The 17,898-nt window shown below is 41.5% G+C and overlaps 1 protein-coding gene across 11 annotated transcripts in view; it reads right to left on the bottom strand.

Moving 5' to 3' along the window:
• ATP9B (ATPase phospholipid transporting 9B (putative)) overlaps positions 1-17,898 on the bottom strand; it is a 243,155-nt gene that overhangs the window by 37,620 nt on the left and 187,637 nt on the right. For all 11 annotated transcript variants that reach the window (XM_010586683.3, XM_064294374.1, XM_010586682.3 and 8 more), the window contains 2 exons: positions 8,516-8,628; positions 3,659-3,907 (listed from right to left, as the gene is read on the bottom strand). In XM_010586683.3, the coding sequence (XP_010584985.2) occupies positions 3,659-3,907; positions 8,516-8,628 (362 nt within the window). The remainder of the gene's footprint in view (positions 1-3,658; positions 3,908-8,515; positions 8,629-17,898) is intronic.

Here is a 17,898-nt window from a genome sequence, read left to right on the forward strand (position 1 = left end):
CTCTGAAACAATGAAATCTTTACAGTGAATTCCTAATGTAAGATATAAAAAGTGTTAGGATTTTTATAAAATTTTAATGACAAGAGATCCTAAGCACTTTCAGTAAAAGTTGTATTGATTTTTGGCAAGTAATATTAGGTAAATACATGATATAATATTTTTAAAACTTCCAATAATTTTTTCTCAGGAAAAATCCATGTCTACGTTTCCTGTGATTATGGTTGGGAAAAAATTATTTTTCAGTATATAATCACATGGATTTTCTGACAGTTTCTAGGATGCTACAAATAAAAACCAACATGTTCAACCCTTTCTTTCTAAGAAAAAGCATCGTGGCTCATCTTCTTTCAGAGAGCGGATACAAACAACCTGTGTTTGTTCTCAAAGCCAGCGCCGGAATGCTAACAAGATGGCAATTTCTAAATCCTAACAACTCTTCTCTTCAGTGAGAGATCTCCAAATCTGCTTCTGAGGACCAAATTATGTGTTCCCCCCTAGGTTTGGCTACAGGAGATTTTTACACATTTATTGGTCAGCAGAGTCTATAAAACATAACAACAGTGACAACGAAAAGGGTCTTAAAAATCTTGTCTGATGACTAAGCAGTTTAAGCAGCAGCAGACTGACAGCAAAGGCCTGTGGAAAGAATGGAGTGTGGGTTTCCACATTTCCCAAAGCTTTCTTCCCTCTGTACTATGGCTAGCTTATGTTCTGCAGCCTCTCAACGATTCCCAACACTGCACTAGACCTGTTTGCTAGGCTACATTCCTGAATGTAGCATTCCTGAAAAAGAGGGCAGCAGAATGTGACTCACAAGAAGGTACTTCAGCCTTCAGCACAATTTCATTACCATCTTCTGTGAACACTCAGGAGTACGGGGTCTTGCCCGCACGTCAATCTCTAGCTCCCAGGAGTGGTCTCCGGCTCTGCAGACAGGACAGGCACAGCCCGTGTGGGAAATATCGCTTCTTCCCACTTTCTGGGGAACCTGTGCTAAGTCAGGACATATTCAAACCAACCTTCATGGACAGGTAGTGCCAGCTGTTCTAGGAGACACAACTATGGAGAGACACGGCTGTGGGAGATGCAGATGTGGGGAGACACAGCTGTGGGGGACACGGCTGGGGGAGACGCAGATGTGGAGAGACACAGCTGTGAGGGACATGGCTGTGGGAGACATGTCTGTGGGGAGGCACGACTGTGGGAGATACATCTGTGGGGAGAGATGGGGGACGTGACTGTGGGAAATACATCTGTGGGGAGACACATCTTTGGGGAGAGACGGCTATGGGAGATGCGGCTGTGGGCAGTGCTGTGACAACTTTACTGCATCCAGGGGACCTCCGCCATGGTCGGGAATGTGAGGCTCCTCTGTGCCTGTCAGACATCTCTCTCCTCCATGGGCTGCATGTTTCCTTACATCTTAATAGCTGTATCTCTGACTTAATTAGCTAAATAGGGGTGAACTCACTAAGTTTCAGATGTTATACTGGACATTATAATAGCACCCGTAATTCCTTACCTTTACTGATGTATTCATCCCTAACTGTGCATTTTTTATGGCAAGGGCTTTACTCTTCATTACAAAATATATTGCTAGAGATGCGTTAGCTGTTGTGCCTTCTTGTTCTTCTCCTTACTCCTCCCTCCACCTCCACACCCTCCCGTGGCCTCCACTCCCATCTGCTACCAATAACACAGTGCAGTACATTTTTGTCTATATTGCTATTATTTGCAGATTAGAATTTAGCAGCTTCCTTTTTTTTTTTATCCATATCTTAAGAAACTGAAGTAGTACTTTCCTGGATTCAATTTTCAGAGTTGAAACCTGTGACTTTCCTTGGTCTCTGGCATACATCTTAAAATATGTACTCACTCTACATTCGTGCTGTCTGTACTCACTTTGCATCTTTTTTACGGACAGTTTTATTGAGACATAATCTACACGTCATACAATTCACCCATTTAAAGTGAGCAATTCAATGGTTTTTAGTATACAGTAGTCAGAGTTGTGCGACCATCACCACTATCAATTCTAAAACATTTCTTTCCCCCAAAGAGTAACTCCATACTCTTTAGCAATCACCCCAATCTCCATCTCCCCCAGCCCTGAGCAATGACTAATTGACCTCTGTCTCTAGTGATTTGCCTGTTGTGGACATTTCCTATAACTGGAATCAGGCAGCGTGCGGTCATTTGTGTCTGGCTTCTTTCACTCCGCATAACGTTTCAAGGTTCATTCATGTTGTAGCATGTATCAGAACGTCATTCTTTATTTCCAAATAATATTCCATTGTATGGATATACCATATTTTATTTATCTATTCATCAGCTGAAGGATATCTGAGTTGTTTCCAGCTTTGGGCAATAATGACTAAAGTACAAGTTTTGTGTGGATATATGTTTTTATTTGTCACGGGTACCTAGGAGTGCAACTGCTGGATCACACGGTAACCACTTGAAGAACTGCCAGACTGTTTTCCAAAGAGGCTGTGCCATTTTACATTCTCATAAGCAATATATGAGGGTTCTAATTTCTCCACAACTCCACCAATGCATACTATTATCTGACTTTTGATTATAATTATCTTGCTGCTGTTGTTAGGTGCTGCTGAGTCGATTTAGACTCATAGTGACCCCATGTGACAGGGCAGAACTATCCTATAGGGTACCCTAAGCTGTGATATTTACAGAAGCAGATCGCCACGTCTTTCTCCTGTGGAGCCGCTGGGTGACTTCAAGCTGCTAACCGAAAGGTTGCAGCACTTAACCGCTGCGCCACCAAACCCCAAACCGAACTCGCTGTCAAGTTGATTTTGACTCATAGCAACCCTATAGGACAGCGTAGAACTGCCCCACAGGGTTTCCAAGGTTGTAAGTAAATCTTCACGGAAGCAGACTGCCACATCATTCTCCCTTAGAACAGCTCATGGGTTCAAACCACTGATCTTTTGGTTACAGCCGACCTCTTTTAACCACTGTGCAACCAGGGCTCGTGCACATGAGAAAAGTGTCTATAAAATATACTAAAACTGTGCAGCCACTGACAAATTAATTTAATAACGGATTTTACCAATCTAAAAATCAAAACACATAAAGTTAGAAATGACTAAACCAAAACCAAACTCATTGCTGTTAAGTCGATTCCAACTAGTTTACCATTTCTGCCTTACAGAGATTTTGGAAATTATTTACATCCCAATTCTCTTTTGAAATAAATACATCAGATCAAAATTCTGGCAAACTAACTGGAAATTTAATAAGCAAACCTGATAACTCATTTTGAGCTAAGAAAAAGCTGGATGATGTATCCTGTAGTAACAGCCCCCAGTCTGAGGAGACTTACTAAAAATTTGACTTGGTCACAAACTAAGCTTGTGAGATCAGCTGACCTGTCTAACGTTTTTCCTCGTTTCCTGTAACCACTCAGAGCTGTTGGGGATGTGTGGATCCCCTGACGTCTCAGTCCAAGTGCTCAGACACCAGGTGGTGTGGCCTACAGCTGAAGCTACGTTAAAGGCCACAGTCAGATCTCATTCACCCTTCCAAAGAACTATTCTCATGTCTCTGGAGTCCAAACGAAAACACAACACAGGCCAGTTTTCTAGTCTGGAAAAGAATGAGGCAGCACAGACTCCTTGTGAAGTGGCCCACTCACCTCGTCGGGGCTGGAGGCCTGGTAGGTGCGGTTCTCGTCGCTGAAGTCCTGGTCCACCTCAGCGTACTCCGTCTCCCCAGTGCCCCCAGCTCGGGACTCATACACAGGAGTCACATTGTGACACAGGGCAATGGCCTTCACAGCTTCATGAATTCGGCTGCTAACACTCTTTCTGACTTTGGGAGCTGAAGACTGTGCCTTCCTTGGTGGAGTTGAACTGGCATTGTTTCCACTTGCTTGAGACTGTGTCTTTAAAACAAGTAATGTCACATAACTAAAGATAAAGCAAAGAGAACTGCAGAGATATTGGAATTATTAACGTACATTATTTTTAAAAAGCTAAGTAGCTAAAGATAAGAAAAGTAGTTTGATTGGATTATCTGATTCTGATTATTTCCTACGAAGCATGTATTAATATGTTACTTTTTACTTTTTTTTTTTTTTTAGTGCTGTGAAATCCTTTGATATTTCCAGGTTGTCAAATACACCAAAACATTTGCTATAGCAGTGAAAAGCTTGGAAATCTCCTTTCACCAGGCTCACTTTAACCATGACATTTATTTTCCTAAGTCCTTAATAATTTCTGTTTATTTATTACTTCTAAAAACATATTAAACTACAGAACAAAATGGAACAGAATACCCACAACTGCTTTTATCTTTCTTAAAACATGCTGTACATGAAATGGCATAACACTAAAATACAGGACGAAATTTTCAAGAGCATTCCCTCAAAGCCACTACCCACTCAGCACAGCATTAGTGCTTGGTGCTCGTCAGACTCAGTTGTGTCTGAGGGGCTCCCTCTTGCCCACGGACGCCGACTGCTTATTCTTACTAACCTCCTGCTTCGGGGCAGGACTTCTTGGGCATGGCATGAAATGACAATCTCCATGGATCTCAACAGTCCCATCAAACAATTTTGCAGCTAACTTCAGAGCAGTTCATGACACCCCTCCTTAGAAAGGAAGCCTCTTCTCCTGACGGGTGCAGAGCCACTGAGCCGTGAGCACTCTGCCCATCAAATTACAGTGCTGCCTAATAAAGGGGTTGACTGCTCATCCGGCATGCTCCTTAGCGAAGGCTCTTACCCTTGGCATCTGCATTCTGCTAACGCTGACACCATTACAGCACAAATAAATTAAGCTGCTTTAGTCCTTCTGAATTATGTTATGTTTATTGATGCTTGCCTAATTTAATTTCACACAAATCCTATTAAAGATTATGTCCTCTCTCACCAAATGCTTCCAGTGGGAAAATATAATCAGGTTAAAAAAGATTTGTGTTGCATTACAGTGGACCTACTAGACTCTTGTCATCTTAATAATAAAACAGAACACAACGATGACTAAAGCCAATTTCACATAAACCTACTGTCTAACCACCTAAGGGTGGCTTTTAGTCAAAATTATTGTTTACTAGATGTTAAATACTTGTTGTTTTTATCTAGTAACTCATCTTTTCGGCTTTTTATTTTTTCTAGTAAAATAACAACTTATTTGGAACTATTAAAATCATTTTCATGGATAATATATAGATTAATTTTTAAAAGAACAAATGTCACCCAGTACCATTTCAGTCCAGACACAGATTACCGGAAGGGAAGGCTTACTGCTTTTCCTGTTTAGATTTGTTCTTCTGTTGATAAACACTCCAGATGACAAAATATTCTAACATTAAAACTGTACAGCTAAATGAATATCACATCCAAATTAGTCAGGACTGGTTGTTTGCTTGTGTGGGTGTACATGCATATCTGCGTATAGAAACATTTACAGATAATAAAAATATATATATATATATATTTTTTTCATTTGACAGCAACTCATAAAGAAAAAAGCATGCACCAGACTGGTCTCAAATTCTGTTTTAGACACTACAGAAGAGAAAGTTTAAAAAAAAAAATACAACTTCAAAAATACAACTTGAGTCCTGTCAGAGTGGAAACATTGCAAAGGGAGAGTGTAATTTAGTGTCCTTTACAGGATCAAAGACCACAGCCTTCAGTATAGATTACACCCCAGCATAAACAAAAATTCCCACAACTGGACCAATAAGCAACATTACGATGAACAGAGAAACTAATGAAGTTGTCAAGGATTTTGTTTTACCTGGATCTACAATTAACACCCATGGAAACAGCAATCAAGACATCAAATGATACACTGCACTGGGCAAATCTGCTGCAAAGACCTCTTTGAAGTGTTTAAAAAAGCAAAGATGTCACTTTCAGGACTAAGGCTCACTTGACCCAAGTCATGGTATTTTCAATCACCTCATACGCATTTGAAAGCTGGACAATGAATAAGGAAAACTGAAGAAGAATTGATGCCTTTGAATTATGGTGTTGGCAACGGATACAGAATATACCATGGACTACCAGAAGAATGAACAAATCTGTCTCGGAAGAAGTACAGCCAGAATGCTCCTTAGAAGCAAGGATGGTGAGACTTCGTCTCATGGAGAAGGACATCATGCTTGGTAAAGTAGGAGGTCAGCGAAAAAAGAGGAAGGCCCTCAGTGAGATGGATTGACACAGTGGCTGCAACAATGGGCTCAAACATAGCAATGACTGTAAGGATGACACGGGACTGGGCAGTATTTTGTTCTGTTGTACACAGGGTCACGATGAATCAGAACTGACTGAACAGCACTTAACAACAACATAGTTACCCTACGTACTACAGAATTAAACACTGCCTGGTCCTGCGCCATCCGCAAAATCAATTGTTATGACTGAGCCCGTTATTGTCAATCCATCTCACTAAGGGCCTTCCGTTTTCGATGACCCTCTGCTTTACCAAGCTTGATGTCTTTCTCCAAGGACTGGTCCCTCCTGATAACATGTCTGAAGTACATGAGACAAAGTCTTGCCATTCTTACTTCTAAGGAATGTCCTGGCTTATTTCTTCCAAGACAGATTTGTTCATTCTTCTGCCAGTCCATGGTATATTCAGTATTCTCTGCCAGTACCATAACTCAAAGGTATCAATTCTTCAGTCTTCCTTGTTTATTGTCCAGCTTTTGCATACACGTGAGGCGAATGAAAACACCATGCCTTGGTTCAGGCGCACCTTAGTCCTCAGAGTGACATATTTGCTTTTTAACACTTTTAAAGAAGTCTTGCAGCACATTTGCCCAATGCAATAAGCCATTTGATTTCTTTACTGCTGCTTCCATGGGCCTTGATTGTAGATTCAAGTAAAATGAAATCCTTGACAACTTGAATATTTTCTCTGTTTATCGTGATGTTGCTTATTGGTCCAGTTGTAAGGATTTTCATTTTCTTTATGTTAAGGTGTAATCCATACCGAAGGCCGTAGTCTTTGATTTTCATCAGTATGTGCTTTAAGTCCTCTTCATTTTCAGTAAGCAAGGTTGTGTCACCTGCTTTTCAGGTTGCTAATGAGTCTTCCACCAATCCTGATGTCACATTCTTCATATAGTCCAGCTTCTCAGATTATATTTGCTCAGCATATAGACTGAATAAGTACGGTGAAAGGATACAAGCCTGATACACGCCTTTCCTGATTTTAAACCATGGAGTATCCCCTTGTTCTGTTTGAACAACTGCCTCTTGGTGTATGCACAGATTCCACAAGAGCACAATTACGTATTCTGGAATTCCCATTCTTCACACTGTTATCCATAATTTGTTATGATTCACACAGTCGAATGCTTTTGCATAGTAAATAAAACACAGGTAAACATCTCTCTGGTGTTCTCTACTTTTAGTCAAGACCCATTTGACAAAAGCAATGAGATCTCTCTTTTCACATCCTCTTCTGAATCTGGCTTGAATTTCTGGCAGTTTCCTGTCAATGTACTCTGCAACTGTTTTTTAATTATCTTTAGCAAAATTTTACTTGCATATGAAATTAATGATATTGTTCGATAATTTCTAAATTCTGTTGGATCATCTTTCTTTGGAGTGGGTACAGATGTGGATCTCTTCCAGTTGGTTGGCCAGGTAGCTGTCTTCCAAATTTCTTGGCATAGAGGAGTGAGCAACTCCAGCAACGCATCCGTTTGCTGAAACATCTCAGTTCGTATTCTGTCAATTCCTGAAGCCTTGTTTTTGCCAGTGCCTTCAGTGCAGCTTGGATTCTTCCTTCAGTACTATCGATTCCTGATCATATGCTACCTCTGGAAACAGTTGAACGCTGACCAATTCTTTTTGGTACAGTGACTCTGTGTATTCCTTCCATCTTCTCTTGATGCTTCCTGCATCATTCAATATTTTGCCCATAGAATCCTTCAAAATTGCAACTCAAGGCTTGAATTTTTTTCTTCAGTTCTTTCAGCTTGAGAAATGCCAAGCATGTTCTTCGCTTCTGGTTTTGCATGTTCTTTACTTTGGGTTTTCTAACTCCAGGTCTTTGCATATCTCATTATAATACTTTATCTTCTCAAGCCGCCCTTTAAAATTTTCTGTTCAGCTCTTTTACTTCATCATTTCTTCCATTCGCTTTAGCTACTCTGTTCAAGAGCAAGTTTCAGAGTCTCTTCTAACACCCATTTTGGTCTTTTCTTTCTTTCCTGTCTTTTTAATGACTTTATGCTTTCTTCATGTATGATGTAGTAATGTAGAAATATTTATTTAAAATTAATCCAAGAGCTAATCTGGACTACCTCTGTATATCATCAGAATGATGATTAAACCCTATGGGGCAGACCTACTCTGTCATACACAGTTGCCATGAGTTGGAACTGACTTAATGGCACACAACAACAACATGCTTAAGAAAATAAAGAAACTTGGTAATTGACAGGTGAGTATGTAATAAGCTCAGTTTACATCAATGGCACTGAGTTGTGTTGAAAAAAGGATGTGTTTGGAGGCCAACCAGTTCCTCACCTGTGAGTAAGACACGATGACATGGTTTTGGATCTCATCCATTGTGTCGGTCCCGTAAGACACAGTGCCCAGGTGGAGACGCTTAAAGACCATCTCATTCTGGGTCAGGGTCCCTAGAAGAAGAACATCAGCAACACCAAGAGAGGAATTAACAGGACTAGTAGACAAAAGAAGATGAAAATTTTACATTGTGTATATTTCACATCAATGAGGGGAACTTCTTCACATCTCTGACTATGCCCCAGAACATTCAAGATACGTAATACAAAGTATCTTTAAGACTTTCTTTGCTACTCTTTTCATCTTAAGAGTGAGGGGCAGAACATTTTGGAGTGTCCAGTTCACTTCAGTCACTTTTGATCGTGTGAAGAATTCCAGCTGAGTGAAGAAAGCCTCCTGTCTGCCTCTCAGCTCGGATACGTTACTTGGTACAGAAGCAATTTTTGCCTGTTCTGAAAGAGATAGGCGTAAAACTGGAAAACTGACTCACGATCTTTTAATTACAATATGCAGCATTACTAAGACATCAAACAGCCCAGAATTAGTGTCTATCAATAAAAAAAAAAACTACTTTTGTAAAATTAAGTATTTTTAATTGCATAGAGAAAGAGACACAGATACCCCAGGCGTTTTTAACCCTTAGCATGTGTTTGTGTCACTTAGAACCAGGAGAGGTTGCCTGTGTGTGGACTAGTCCACGTGCACACAGGGATGAGGTCTGTGAAAGAGAAGGCATTTCTTCTTCAGCTGGTTTCTAGAGTGAGCTGTGTCAGTGAACTCACTGAATGCTGGCTTCTCACCTATCAAAGTGGCTACTCCTTAGGATGTCAGTGAATCTGGGCCAAAATTTAATGCGAGCTTGAGGGCAGGCAAGGCTAATTCAGCTGGTATGGAAGGAAAGGCAATTTATGAGATGACCATGAGTACTTCAGTTTTATGAGATTTCATGGTTTCAAATGCAATACCAGAAAGATATACAACCAAATGCAGTGAAGTTAAATCGCGACTACAGCGGCATTCAGAGATTATATATTCCAAAAACCTGGTGAGTTTTCACATTAAAAATAACACGAGTTCAAAATTTTACACATTTTATGACTCTGAAGGGAGAACCTAAACAATATGAAAGTATGATTTTTACTTCACCTGCTTCGTAGAAGAAAACAACACTGGGCAGTTTAAATACCTCATGAACACGTGCATCCTGTCCTGTCATGAATGTGCTTTCCTTTAGGTCAGCCGCCAGTGCTGATGTAGCTAACAGTGTGAACACCGCCAGTTATAAAAGCAACCAATAGCAAAAAACAAACAAACAAACAAAAAAATCTTGGATTTTTAACACAGTTACAAAACACTCACAAAATATTAACTACTTTTTTTGTTTTCTTTGCTACACATGATACTGAAAACACAATACAAAGTGTTCTCATATATCTAAGACCCCTTGTAAATTAGGATTAATGTTAAAAGCCAGATAGTTACCTGACTTACGCCTTTCAATAGGACACAGAGACTCTTTTAAAATAAAAGGCAATACCTGAAGTTTACAATGACTATCTCAGAGATTCCAACAGTCATGAGGCTGGCAGGACTGGGCAACACTTTGTTGTGTTGTATGTGCGGCGTGGCCATGAACCGGAGCCAGCTTGACGACAACTAACATCACCACCATTTTAGAGATTGTTTCCATAAACCATCCTAAAAGAGCGGGTATGATGTGAAAGTTTTCTAAATTTGAAAGAGCAGCTACTATCAGGGATGCTTGTCAGTTTTACAATTTTTGCCTTTTATAAAATTATATTTAGCCCCTTTCCTGTGGTTATGATCTATATGCCTTGAATAAATGCCTGCCAAGTTTCTTGGAATCAAACACAAAGCTCCATGAGAGGTGTGTACTCCAGAAGCCTTGTGTCACGCCATCCTCATGCTGACTGTCTTTCCTCATTCGAATTGAGGTTTTCTTAGTTTGTGGTACTATGAGGGCTTTTTGATCAAAACCTGGACGATTCAGTCACATGTTGGGACTCTTGCTCTCATGGCAACAGGAAGGTTCAGCAGACTCCCTGACACCCTCCTGGGGGGAAAGGGGCACTCCTCATCAGGCCAGGTGGGGTACAGTCCAGGTTCCCGTGGACTTGGCTAACACCTGTGTGGAGGGAGTTCCTCCTTTCTGCTGGGTTCCCTTGGCCTCCACTGATGGTACCTGGCCTGGAGGAGCTGGGATGCCTCCTGACTGCTCCCCACGTGGCAGCCTCCACAAGTGTGAGGGGAGGGGTCACCTCATCACTGCTGGTGGTAGTAGACATCCTGAGCTCTACTCAGCCTCCTCTGACCCACTTAGCAGTTATGATACACCGTGTTTTGTTTGACCATTCTCCCTAAGATGTATATTTAGATGGTTTCCAATTTTTTGCTGTTACAAACAATGCAGAATTGTTACTCCTTAGGACGTCAGTGAATCTGGGCCAAAACACCTTTATTAGTTCTGTAGGACAGATTCTTAAAAATTAAATTATTTAAAGATGGGATTTCAGAGAACACAATTTAAATTTATATACAATGACACACTAATCTCTCAAAAGGTTACACAAATTGTTATGCCCACCAACAATATGTGATAATTCGAAATGCCACCAGCAGTTAGGAGCCCTGGTGGCACAAGTGGTTTGCGCTCGACTACTAACCTAAGAGGTGGCAACGTCAATCTACCCAGTGGCTCCGTGGAAGAAAGGCCTAGAGATCTGCTACCATAAAGATTACAGCCAAGAAAGCCCTATGGAGCACAATTCTACTCTGCAACAATGGCATTGCCATGAGTCGGAATCGATTCGACAGCAATGGGTTTGATATTTTCCTCTTTTTCTTGTAATCACATTTTAAATCGCAAGAAACACTCAGTCACAAAGTTGACAGCAAGTCCTAAATCATGCTCTTAAGAGTTGCAAATTACACATTTGTCTTAGTCATCTAGTGCTGCTGTAACAGAAATACCACAAGTGGATGGCTTTAACAAAGAGAAATTTATTTTCTCACTGTCTAGTGGGCTACAAGTTCACATTCAGGGCGTCAGGTCCAGGGGAAGGCTTTCTCTGTTGGCTCTGGAGGAAGGTCCTTGTCATAAATCTTCCCTTGGTCTGGGAGCATCTCAGTGCAGGAACATCAGGTCCAAAGGATGTGTTCTGCTCCCGGCACTACTTTCTTGGTGGTACGAGGTTCCCATCTCTCTCTGCTTGCTTCTCTCTTTTATATCTCAAAAGAGATTGGCTTAAGACACTACCTAATCTTGCAGCCCTCATCAATATAACTGCCGCTAATCCATCTTATTACATCATAGTGATAGGATTTACAACATATAGGGAAACCACATCAGAAGATAAAATGGTAGACAACCATACAATCATACAAGGGAATCATGGCCTAGCCAAGTTGACAGATATTTCTGGGGGACACAATTCAATCCATGACAACTTTCTTCCACCTGGTAATAAATCAGCTTTTATGCCTGTTTCCTTATCAGAAAACATATAAAATCTATTATTCACATATAACTTGCCAATGCTTACTTAAGACATTTGGAGACTTGTTAAATATTGCTGTAATAAATACTGGGGCTTATCTTGATAATTGGAAACCCTGGTGACATAGTGGTTAAGTGCTACGGCTGCTAACCAAAGAGTCGGCAGTTCAAATCCACCAGGCGCTCCTTGGAAACTCCGTGGGGCAGTTCTACTCTGTCCCATAGGGTCGCTATGAGTTGGAATCGACTTGACAGCACTGGGTTTGGTTTTCGGTTCATCCTGATAATTTTCCCTTGGATGCTGAATTTATTCTACACCAAGCTGCAGACTGGGTAGGTTTAGATTTTTCTCAGGTGTTTAAGGTGACCATGAGGTTGGGTCTCTTGGCTTTGCGGCCAGATGGAATGTTTGCCTCTCACGCAGTGTGATGTGGCCCAGGCGCCCCTGCACTCTGCTTATGTTAGAACCACCTGTGGAGGTGTTTCAAGTCCCATGCTCAGGTCACACCCCTTGTCGACTAAATCAGGATGTCCAGAGCAGAAAGCCAGGCACCAGTGTTCTTCCTAAGATCTCCATGCGAGACCAAACTGCAGCAACGTCTGGGAACCTCAACCTGAGGGATTCTCTGCTTTTCCACATAACACTCTGCTGAAAAGACCTAGAGATGCAGTGAGGGAAAGATCTGTTTTGGAGAATCGGCAGCGGTGTAAATCTACAATCACACCTCTGCTTTTAGACACAATGTGGGTACTCTGTTTCTAGCAGTTACAGATGGCCTTCAGCTTGATTCTTCTTCAGAAGTGAACACACCATCAAGTGGATTAGGTTCAAAAAATGCACAAGGACGGCTAAGTAATGGGCTGCTTTTACCTTAACCAATGTCTTCCAGGCTAAGCTCCGTGACTGACTAAGCTGCAATATGGGCGCGAGAATCACACATCATTACCATCATTAGTAGCATTAGTATCAGCACTTGCGTTTTGTCATTTTTCACTTATTTGTCAAATATGGGAGAACAGAAATAAAATACATTAATGTTATTAAGAGGTGACAAAACTAACACTATTGGCCAGCACACGGTACAGAGGAATAAATCAGCATGTTCATCAGCTGATGGGCACAGGCTGAATCCACAAAACTCAAGAAGCACCAGCGTGAAGGGGATACACACATTTCAAACCTATTCAAACATTTGGGTGACTTAAATTCTGTAAAAGGTGCTTTTAAGTAAATGATGGTAAAACAGGCAAAATCCCTTTAGCTGCATAAATATTACAGCATCTGCTTCTTGCGCATGTGGCCCATATGTCCCACACCTCCCAGTAGGCACTGCCAGTTGTGCTTTGCACATGTGGCCCATCCGTCCTGCGTCTCCCAGTGAGCACCATCTGCTCCTTGCACACATAGCCCATGTGTCCCACATCTCTGAGTACCGCCGTCTGCTCCTTGCACACGTAGCCCATGTGTCCCACATCTCCAAGTGGGTGCTGTCATCTGCGCTTTGCACACGTAGCCTGTCTGTACCATGTCTGAGCTCACGCCCAGTCCCATGTCTCTGAGTGGGTACCGCCATTTGCTCCTTGCACACGTGGCCCATCTGCCAGGGCTGTGCACCTTTTTTTCCCAGTTAAAAAATGAAGAATCAGGGAGCCAAGGTGGCAGAATAGACAAACACTTCCAGCGAGCCCTCTTATAACAAAGACCCGAAAAAACAAGTGAAACGAGTATATTTACGACGAGCTAGGAGCCCTGAACATCAAAGGCAAGGTTAGAAAACAAACTGAACAGCGGTGGGGGGTGGGGGTGGAGGTGGTGGAGGGTGGTGGTGGGGGTAGGGGGGAGACAGTTCAGAAGTGGAGAGGAGTTACCGGACCTGAATCACCGGGACCACTCAGGCACCATGCCCGGGAGCAGCTGCAGTGGGCTGGTACTAGTGTTCGGCCAGTTTCCTCAGGGAGAAGCAGCCAGCCACACAGCCCACTCACATCTCCAGAATCAGAGAACAGCGCTCTCGGCAAAAGCTAAGTACTTGCGTATATTTCACCGCACCCCCCACCCGTGAGCTGGCTTCAGTGGTTGTTGATTTCCTTGGGCCTGAGATAGGCCCTGTTGAGTGCCTAGAGCCATCCTCCAGGCCCTGGAGAAGGAATAAATTCACAACTGGGGAGAAAGATAATTTGCCAGCTCCACTAACCGGGGGAGCTCAGGACAGAAGCGGCTCCTGTCTAGGTATAAACAGTCTGTGGACTTTGAGTACCTTTCCCCCTGCATGGACCTGTGTGGGCCCATTTCAAGAGAACAGGCCCTTGTTGGCAGACTACAACTGTTTCAGCTGTGCAGTGGAGAGGTGGGTGTTTGATGTTTGACACTACTTTGCCTATTAAACAGGGTCCTCACCTACCCACATCAGGGGCCTAAGGACTGGTGGCTCCATTCAGGTCACCCAGCCACTCGCGACAGGGGTCCGAGGATAACCAGTACCTCCCAGTCCTTACAACCAAAAACATTGGGTACCCATGGTCCGTCTGCAGAACCCACCCACCTGTACACTCTAGGGAACAGGGACATGCTTTCCTCAGAGACACTTGGTGGACAGTTGTCAGCCCCCTGCCTTGTTCAGAGTGTGACCCTCTGCTGTGTCCAGACACTGGTACCTACACCAATCACCCCTGTCCCTCGAAGACTGTAGGACAGAGCCTGTACCACACACTTGATGATCAGCTATCTGGACACCTGAGCTGGATTTATACAAGAAAAGTGAATGGACTCCTGGACTGATACACCTGATAACAGCTCTAGCCATCTGGGGACAGGACATCAGAGCTCCAAAGGTGAAAATAATCAAGCTAGCTCACTCAAGCAACCCATTTGGGCATATCAAAACAAAACAAAGCAAGAAGCTATGACACAGTAAGCAAACATAAACTAATACAATAACTTATAGATGGCTTGGAGACTACAGTCAATACCAAGTCACATAAAGAAACAGACTGTAATCGCCTCAACAAGTTCTCGAAACAAAGAATCAAGGGATCTTCTATATGAAAGTGCCTTCCTGGAATTACCAGAGGCAGAACACAAAAGATTAATATACAGAGCCTTTCAAGACATCAGGAAGGAAATCAGGCAATACGCAGAACAAGCCAAGGAACATATAGATAAGTAGCTGAAGAAATTAAAAAGGTTATTCAGGAACATAATAAAAAATTCAATAAGCTGGAAAAATCCATAGACAGACAGCAATCAGAAATCCAAAAGACTGACAACAAAATCAGAGAAGTAGACAACTTAATAGAAGGTTAGAGGAGCAGAATTGTGGAATTGAAAGGCAGAATTTGTGAACTTGAAGATAAAGCAGTTGGTACCAATGTATTTGAAGAAAAATCAGATAAAAGAATTAAAAAAAATGAAGAGCCCTCAAGAATCATGTGGGACTCTATCAAGAGAAATAACCTACGGGTGACTGGAGCACCAGAACAGGGAGGGGTAACAGAAAACACAGAGAGAGCTATTGAAGATTTGTTGGCAGAAAACTTTCCTGATATCATGAAAAAAGAGAAGATATCTATCCAAGATGCTCATCGGACACCACATAAGGTAGATCTCAAAAGGCAGTCAGCAAGACATATTATAATCAAACCTGCCAAAACCAAAGATAGAATTTTAAGAGCAGCTATGGATAAACAAAAAGTCACCTACAAAGGAGAGTCAATAAGCTGGGACTACTTGGCAGAAATCATGTAGGCAAGAAGACAATGGGATGACTTATATAAAGAATTGAAGGAAAAAATATGCCGGCCAAGAATCATATATCCAGCAAAACTGCCTCTCAACTATGAAGGTGAAATGAGGACATTTCCAGATAAACAGAAGTTAAGGGAATTCGTAAAAACCAAACCAAAACTACAAGAAATACTAAAGGGAGTTCTTTGGTTAGAAAATCAATAATACCAGGTATCAACCCAAGACTAGAACACTAGGCAGAGCAATCAGATGTCAACCCAGACAGCTGGCTCCTGCTCATCTGGCCTCCAGTTCTTGAGACTTGAGCTAGCAGCTCACCTACTGTGTTGCCTGCCTATCCTTGGTATCGCTTGGTCTTTGAAGCCTGTGATCAAAAGCCTACTGGTGACTTGCTGATCTTGAGTTCGTCAGCCCTGCAGCTATCTGAATCAGAAAGCTCCAGCTTCATATTCCATACTCTACAACCACACGAGCCTTTTCCTTGATATAAATCTTTCTATATATATTAAAAAAAAATTTTTTTTTAAATATATATTTATACGCTTTACTGGTTTTACTTCTCTAGACAACCCAACCTAAGATGCTATATACCTATTTTAGTCCCTCAGTAAATCTTAAAATCATGATTAATTTCCTGTTCAATCCCACTTCCTGGTCTGCCTTACTATCTAATTGCCCTTTCCCGAAAACTTTCATCACAACTGAAATTATATTGTTTAATATAGGATATAAGGTCTATGAAGGCTTTCTGTTCACAGTGCAGAAAAATGCCTAGTACCTAGTAGGTGATCATAATGATTCCTTGAATTACAGAATGAATGCCTGCCTTCCCCACTGGATTATAAAATCCATAATGCGTAAATAAATGAATAGTTGTACATTTTACTCTCCATGATAAAAAATTCGTTTTAGAGATTCATGCAGTGGTATTTCCAGCTATTCACTCTTTGGGCCCCAAATACCTTGCCAGTGATATCTCCCGTTCCTTCCTCCACACATACTATATACTCTAGCCTGTTAGCAATGCCCCAACTTTGTAAACACATACTATGCTTTTCTTCTTTATTGAATACTCTTTCCATTTAATTTCCCGCTTAAAGCCTAATCAGTCCTTTAAGATCCTGCTCAGTTTGAGCTCTAGGTCAACACATTTAAATTCATTTAGCCAAAAGCAAAACCATGAAATTTTGACCTGCCTAACAAAGCATTTCCCCCATGTCTGTCTGTTTGTCATACTGTGGGGGCTTGTGTGTTGCTATGAACTCTGCCACCGTTATTCAAAAACCAACAGGGTCACCCATGGTGGACAGATTTCAGCTGAGCTTCCAGACTAAGGCCAGCTAGGAAGAAGGAGCTGGCAGTCTACTTTTGAAAAGGATTAGCCAATGAAAACCTTATGAATAGCAGAACATTGTCTGATATAATGCTGAAAGATAAGCTCCTCAGATTGGAAAGGCACTCAAAATAAGACTGGGGAAGAGCTGCTTCCTGACACAGTGGCTGCAACAATGGGCTCAAGCATAGCAACAATTGTGAGGATGGCGCAGGACCAGGCGGTGTTTTGTTCTGTTGTGCAGGGGGTCAATATGAGTTGGAACCTACTCGACGGCACCTAACAACAACAACAAAGTATGTGAGGTATTCATTTTGGTATATGCGTAACATTTTGTTTTTAATGGGCGGTTCAACTTTTGAGAGTTTTTGCATATGGTTTTCTATCTTGCATCCTTTTGAGTATTGAAAAACTTTTCAATTTATCTGAAGCACTTTAGCCTTGAATCTATATTTACAGTGATATTATTAGATTTTTATATTCATTTAAAAAAATGAAGAATCAGTTCTTAGGTTTGTGATTTAAATTCAGTTATTAGATATAATTATTGCATGATCGTTGAGAGGTTTTTCAAAACAAAATATAAAGTCAGATCCCTGGTTAGGTACAAATTTGTCTTTCATTAAGCTAAAGGTGGTCTAATGTATTTAAAGTACAACAAATTGTTCTATCAAGAGCATTCACAACGCTATAAAAGTCAAATAAACAGAATTTCTGCTCCATAAGGCCCAAATCTTTATGTTTTATATACAAAGAAAATGAGGTTAAATGACTAAGTAAGGTTTTGC

Source organism: Loxodonta africana, chromosome 11 (assembly GCF_030014295.1).
Source record: "Loxodonta africana isolate mLoxAfr1 chromosome 11, mLoxAfr1.hap2, whole genome shotgun sequence".
Lineage (NCBI taxonomy): Eukaryota > Metazoa > Chordata > Mammalia > Proboscidea > Elephantidae > Loxodonta > Loxodonta africana.